Source organism: Chiloscyllium plagiosum, chromosome 28 (genome assembly GCF_004010195.1).
Source record: "Chiloscyllium plagiosum isolate BGI_BamShark_2017 chromosome 28, ASM401019v2, whole genome shotgun sequence".
In the NCBI taxonomy this organism is placed as follows: domain Eukaryota; kingdom Metazoa; phylum Chordata; class Chondrichthyes; order Orectolobiformes; family Hemiscylliidae; genus Chiloscyllium; species Chiloscyllium plagiosum.
The window spans coordinates 7,988,670-7,996,143 of NC_057737.1; the positions used below are offsets into that span (position 1 = coordinate 7,988,670).

General features: G+C 38.0%; 1 protein-coding gene across 12 annotated transcripts in view; it reads left to right on the plus strand.

Moving 5' to 3' along the window:
* ulk2 (unc-51 like autophagy activating kinase 2) overlaps window positions 1–7,474 on the plus strand; it is a 117,151-nt gene that overhangs the window by 58,849 nt on the left and 50,828 nt on the right. For 8 of the 12 annotated variants that reach the window (XM_043718180.1, XM_043718181.1, XM_043718186.1 and 5 more), the window contains 3 exons: window positions 1,576–1,677; window positions 2,677–2,735; window positions 3,681–3,799. In XM_043718180.1, coding sequence (XP_043574115.1) covers window positions 1,576–1,677; window positions 2,677–2,735; window positions 3,681–3,799 — 280 coding nt within the window. The remainder of the gene's footprint in view (window positions 1–1,575; window positions 1,678–2,676; window positions 2,736–3,680; window positions 3,800–7,474) is intronic. The other 4 variants (XM_043718190.1, XM_043718192.1, XM_043718184.1 and 1 more) reach the window with 3 other exon arrangements.

Here is a 7,474-nt window from a genome sequence, read left to right on the forward strand (position 1 = left end):
ATCAAGAACCTCACTCTGTCTCAAATGCACTCAATGACTTGGCCTCCACAGCCCTCTGTGACAATGGCTTCCACAGATTCACGACCTTCTGCCTGAAAAATTCATCCTCATCTCAGTTCACTCTGAGGCAGCGCCCTCAGATTTTGGTCTCCCCTACTTGTGGAAATATCATCTCCACAGCCACTGTGTGGAGGCCTTTCCGTATTCTGTAAGTTTCAATGAGACACCCTCCACATCCTTCTAAACTCCTTTGAGTATAGACCCAGAGTCCTTAACCACTCCTCAAGGGTGTAGGAAGGCAAATAAGTAATTTATATGGTGGACAAGGTTGAAGTCAAATTAAATCTGTATGGGTCTTACAAACTCCTTGATTAGAATACTGTTTTGCGTATAAAGCAAGAAAATGAGGACGGGGTAAGTATGTAGTAAACCCAATTTGAACAGTATAAATTCACAATAAAGCTGCATTTTTGATAGCTTGTCTTAGTTTTCCAACATGTTCTCCTCAACTCTGTTGCTCTCTGCTGCCCCCGCCCCAAAACCACCATTCTCCCAGCTTCCCCCCCCGACTTCTGTCGCCTCTTCTCTTTCCTCCCCCTCTCTGTACGTACGTGTACGTCACGCGCGCGCACACACACACACACATATACACACACACACACTGGCCCAGACCCTAATTTTGCTAGTTGTTTTAAGTAGGTGTAATGTGGATATTCCAGGAGGGATGCAGCTGCTCAGACCACTTAGTTTTAAACAAAGCAGAGTTTATTTGCAAAATTACCAAATGAAGCACAAACAAAAGAGAATAGAATACCGAATAACTTATCCTATCCAAAACCCAACATATCATCCCAACTTAATGATGCTGTTTCAAATACTTGCAATCCCCATATACACTCTTTGGCACAAAAGGAAAAAATCAAACACTGGATTTTACAGGAGAGAGAGATGGCAGCATGGAATACCTTCTTCCATGGAGCTCTTTCTTGGATCAGCAGCCTCAAACTGCCTGCTTTCAAGGAACAGCCAGACTGCTAAAAACCAAACTCAACCAGAGAATAGCTGAGCTGGCAGAATTGGTCACTCCTCTTTCATTGTACAAGTGTTTCTTTTTAAATACTTGAAAGCCTTTGCCTGAGGCTGTTAGTTATTATCAAATAGGCTCTAAATCCAAGCCAGACATTTTGGAATTACTGCTTTTACGACATTTCTGAAACAAATCCAAGGGCAAAATAACCTTGTTAAAGGAGGAGCATCGTCACACACTCTCTCTGCCTCAGTCTCTCTTGTATAGGGTCACAATTAGCTGAGAGATTGCTCACTGAAAGCTTAAATTTCCTTGGAGTTTGTCACAGAGTTGGTGCATCTGGGCATCCTAAAGGGTCCCAACGTATTTTCGGTGATATGTCCTGTCTCCAACTGCCAGAGACCAGGTGATCTGGGCCATGAAAATAATTGAAGAGTGTGAAAATATACCACGCATTTTAAAGACATAAATAAAACTACATTGGGGACTGAAGTAAAACTTAATGGCTTTATCCTCTATTGTACTGTTGGTTTTATTTTTGGTTTCAGGCACCTGAGGTTATTATGTCGCAACATTATGATGCCAAGGCAGACCTCTGGAGTATAGGCACAGTAATCTTTCAGTGTCTTGTTGGAAGGCCTCCTTTCCAGGTAGATGTTGAGAGAATTTTTTAAAAACAGGATTTATCTTTGATTATTCTGAGATAGTTTGGTTTTATTATATTCAAATAGTGCAGCAATATAATAGACATAGGTATGAAAACAGACTCAAGGTTGTACAAATTAAGAAAAGAAATATGTTCTGAAGAAGGGGTACTGGTCACATCAAAATGTTGGCTCTGCTTTCTCTGCAGAAATGCTCCTAGACTTGCTGAGTTTCTCCAGCAATTTCTATTTTTGTTCGAGGAATATTATGTAGTTTTACACGTTTACATAAATAATACTTCACAACACTTTGTCCTGAGAGAATTGGATATTTGCAGTGAAGTTGGTAGAGAATAAACTGTATTAAAATTCATCTGTTAATACTACAATTACACTTACCAAGCTGACAGGTAAACAAGTGTATTTTAAGCTTTTGGCAAACAACCTTGCATATGGAGTTAATTAGGTGGGTATAGCTTTTAGGGATTGAGAGCAGGAATAATATTTTAATAGAATTGGTACACATGCTTATCTTGATTTTTCTAATTTCTTTCTCTTTGAAGAACTTTGCTTCTTGGATGTATGCAAGTTGTTCTAAATTTTGAATCCTGTATAACATGGATTGTATGAAATACTTTTAGAAATGTACTTGTCCACATGGATGTATTCTTCAGGATCCATTAGAAAATTACAGACTGAATGTTACAATCTGCCATGCACACAGAATAAGGAAAACATTCTGTTTAGAAAAAAATTCTATGCACCAGCCTCAACATTAACATTCATAAGTTTATTATGACATCAGAATTAGGTCACGTTCACTGAACTAATGACTGTCTTTATCTCTGCAATGTCTCCACAGTTCAGTGTTTTAGAATATAGAATTTGAAATATGTGACATTTGACTTGATGCTTACACCCACATGGCAATTTCTGAATGGCTATTGTTCTCTCAAGTAACTGGGCCAGCGTCTAATTTATATTTGAAATCTCTTTTTGTTGTAGGCTAACAGCCCACAAGATTTAAGGCTCTTCTATGAAAAGAACAAGACTTTAGTGCCTAAGTGAGTGTTTACCTACTTGGTCAAACCTGGATCCCTTGAGTTCTTCCTTGACTAGTCTGCCGTGAGGAAGCTTAGCAAGAGTCTTGTTTAAAGTCCATATAGATCACATCAAATGCTGTCCCACATTTTAACATCAAGAGTTAGTCGATTTTTGTGTCCAGGACTGATGCTCAGAATATACAATTCAGTTCTTGAACTGTCAAAAAAAGGAAGCTGTTGTAAGAAAGAAATATTTTACATCATAATGTTTTGAGATTGCTACTGTTAATTTAGTATTGTCAAGCTCAGAATTACACTGTATATTTGCAGCAAATAGGAGTTTACAGCTGTTATTTTGTTATTGCATTATTGTCCTTTTTAAACAATTTGCTTAAGGTGTTGGAGCTTAGAAATTGAATCCTTGCATTTTGTGCACTGTTGCTACTGAGCACTAATGGATCTGTTATAAAACTGCTGCACGTGTGGTGAGAATTCTTTCTCTATAACTCAAGTCAGAGTTAAGTATGTTATTAGAGAAGCGTACACTATGCCGAAGTGCTGAATTGTTTTCTGATTTCCTGTATCACCTGCCCTCTTGATATCTTTCCAAACAAGCTTGCTAATTTGGACCAGATTTTAGACAGATCTGTGGTTTGAAGCTAAACTTCTCACATGGACCATTGATGCCAAGTGTAGAACCTTCAATCCTATCACTTACCCTGACTACTTTTAACTGGAAATTATTGCAGTTTCATGTGCTGATTTACTAATGCCAAGGAATGTGAATTTAGTAAATATGGAGAAAGCAAAATTTTGAATTATTGACTAATAAACTAGGCAGATAGACCAGAAAATATGTAGCAAGTCCATGTAGTGTGATGAGCTTCAGTCATGCTTTATTTTTCTCACCTTAATATGAAAGCTTGGTTTTTATTATTCTGTCTTTCTTTGCCGCTTTGTCTTTTGACTTGTACCGGTGATGGCACCGCATTTATCAAACAGCATCCCAAGCGAAACTTCCAGTCACCTGGGTGGCCTATTGCTTGGCTTGCTTCAGAGAAACCAGAAAGACCGAATGGATTTTGGTGAGTTGTTTGTTTTATTTCCCTTATTTAACATGCTATGATCGGTTTTATATTTGCATTGAGCTGTAATTACCTTCGCCTCAGCCCATCTGCTGCTGAGTTAGATAAAAGTGCTTTTTTTTTTCAAATCTGTGCGCGTGACTGTTCTAGTGCTATCATGCTGGCTTCACTTGACCTCACCCAAAGCAATGCTGCTCATATTTCAGCTTGCCCAAAATCCTGTCCGCTGATCATTCTGTTGTTTGCTGGCCTAAAATGGCTCCTGGTTCAACTTAAAAATCTCATGACTGCTGCAGGTTGCTCCATGGTTCTTGCCGGTCCCAACTTTGTAATCTCCTTTACCTCCACAGCTCTCCGATCTCTGAACTCCTCTCAATTCTGGTCTCATATGCATACCAATAGTCATTGCACCAGCATTAGTAGACAAGCTTTTAGCTGTGTGGGCTATAAACTTTGGATTTCCCATTCTAAACTTCTGTCTTTTCTCCAACTTTCTATTAAGATACTGCTTAAAATGTAACTGTTTAACCAAGCTTTTGGTTACACGTCCTAATATTAAAAGTGAGCATTCATATGACAAATTTAGCATAGTTAAACTTCCTAAGAGGCTTTATCAAGCAAAATTTATTTTTCAAGTCACATGAGATGTAAGGCCATGTGATTAAAGATCTGTCTAAAGGTAGTTCTGAAAGGAATTTATAAAGGAGACTGGAGCATCTTGGGAGGTTAAAGCCCTAAATTGTTTTGAGGTGAAAGTTCTATCAAATTAACATCGTGTGATACACCATGAAGTGTGGTTCATGCACTTAGGATCCAGCTACTCGTGATACTGGACAAATCAGATTCCAGTATGAAACCTGACTTGATTAGTCATAAATTTGCAGTTTGTTACTGTGGTGGTTAATAGCTGAACGTATTCACAAAGCTAACAGTGTTTTTAAACAAAATAACACAAGTTTATTGTGCAAAAGTTTTTTTAAAAAAAGGGCTGTTTTATATGTTATAGTTTGAAAAAGATTAACATAACCAGCAAAACCAAGTTTCAGTCTCCTCCCCACCAATATCTTTTACAGATACTGAGTCATTGTGAAGTGCAGCAAGCTTTTTATTAGCTGACACCTTTGCACCACAAATGTGCCAATTGATCAAATATTCCGATTGATTATCTGGACCTCTTAAACAATGTAAAAACATACGCCAAGTAATAAAAACGTAATGCAGGGGTATACATGTAACTCAGCAGAAATCACTTAAATAATAACATAAACAATTTTTTAGGCAGAGAGCCTTCTCAGTCACACCCTTAACTAACTACTTGGACATTGTAATAATATAGCAAACTGCTGGTATATCAGGGGTAACATTTTTGCTGGTTTATTAGGTGTTAGTAAAAACAAAACTTGCTGTATTTGGTTAATTTCTGACTCAACTGACTCTTCCAGTTTTGATGGCCTTGACCCCTCTTTAAAATTCTGAGGGCCTAGATTCCTTTTCAGTTATGATGATCTAGAGGTGGTTCTGTTGGCTTAAATGGTGTTTTATTTTTGATAGATTGAAATACCAATCTCTCATTCTTTGAGGCTTCACACAACCACTTTGCCTAGGGTGTACCGTTTCCTCTGAACTAAAAACCTGATTCTGAATTGTAAACTCTTAGTCTGTTTTCTCTGTATGTCATGAGACTGTGCATTGTAAACACTTCAACCAACATCTCAGGGATATTTAACAAGTCTCGTTCCTTCTGGGAAGTGTTGTCTTTAGTTCAGTATTCCACACAGCTTTCTGACTTTTTTTAAAAAGTACTTTCACAGAGCTGAAACTGCACATCTAATTTATTACTACCTTGAAATCTAAATTCTCAAAACATGATATATTTTGCACCTTTATCCTATTTACCTATTTTGCCCTCAAAGGAAAAATGAAAAGGTTTATTGAAGGGGCATTTCTTTTCTATCAAAATTCTTCCTGATCATTTTCTACTTTACATTGACAGTAATAATATAGATTTAACAATAATATAGTAATTTTTAAAAAAATTCTTAAGTTATACTCCATCCAACTATTTTGACCACATTAGTTGTTTTCATACTGTTTCTTTTGACAAACTGTGCTATTTTATATGAATCATCTGTAAGTTGTATGGTAGCATTAAATTGTATGTTGTATTAAACTTCAACAAACTAGTCATTTATAATTTTATACTGGAATCTCTCCAAATAAACAAAGGTTTCTGGTCTGTAAAAAGAACAATCTCTTCAGATTTGTTAGATGTGAAAACTTCACATTGATGTAGAGCCAAGCTAAGCTCAGTGTCTCTTTCTCCACTGTTGAGTATTTCTACTCTCATGCATTTAATTTTATGGGTAAATGGCTGTCCATTCAATCCCCATCTTGTCTTTCTGTAACAACACTGTGCTAGCACTAATGTCACAGATATTAACAGTCAGTTAAAATGGCTTCTCATATTTCAATGCTGCTAAACTTGGCACGGTAATCATCACAGCTTTCAAATCGTTAAAGGTACCTTTTTTCCATTCAAATTCCTTGTCTTTCCTTCCATATACTTTTCATTTCTCTTTTCTCTTTTTGCCCCAGTTGACGACTTTTATTTCTCTTACTCTGTTTTCTCTAACTTAAGTTTTTTCATTTCTGACCAAATCTTGGCTAATTCTAGCAGTGAATCTCCATTTCAGGTTTCCCGCCTTTTAACATCAAGTACTAGCAAATCACTTTGAGTGATTTTAAGGGCTCATCTTTACACGATCCTGCTTTTATTTCTACCTCTAATCAATCCACTAACGTTCTCAGGTTAGCCTTAATCAAAGATTTCACATGATTCAGTTATGTCTTCTGTTCCAAGAAATGTCTTTGCAGCATTGGATGGACTTTCAAGATGACTCAATGTAATAGAGTCATAGAGATGTACAGCACAGAAACTGATCCTTCGGTCCAAAATGGTGCCGACCAGATATCCAACATTAATCTATTCCCATTTCCCACCCTTGGTCCATATCCGTCTAAACCGTTCCTATTCACTTACCTATCCAGATGCTTTTTAAATCTTGTAATTTTACTGGTCTCTACTTCCACTGGCAGCTCATTCCATACATACTCCATCCTCTGTGTGGAAACGTTGTCCCATAGGCCCCTTTTAAGTCTTTCCCCTCTCACCTTTTACCTACGCCTTCAAGTTTTGAACTCCCCTATTCTGGGAGAAGGCCTTGGCTCGTCACCCTATCGATGCCCCTCATGATTTTATAAACCTCCATAAGGACACCCCTCAGCCTCTGACTTTCCAGGGAAAACTGTCCCAGTCTAATCAGCCTCTTCCTATAACCCAAACCCTCCAACCCTGGCAGCATCCTTGTAAATATTTTCTGAACCCTTTCAAGTTTCATAACATCCGTCCTATAGGGGTGAGACCAGAACTGCACACAATATTCCAAACGTGGCCTAACCAATGTCCTGTACAGCCGCAACATAGAGTCATAGTGATCTACAGCATGGAAACAGACCCTTCGGTCCAACCCGTCCATGCCGACCAGATATCCCAACCCAATCTAGTCCCACCTACCAGCATCCGGCCCATATTCCTCCAAACCCTTCCTATTCATATACCCATCCAAATGCCTCTTAAATGTTGCAATTGTACCAGCCTCCACCACTTCCTCTGGC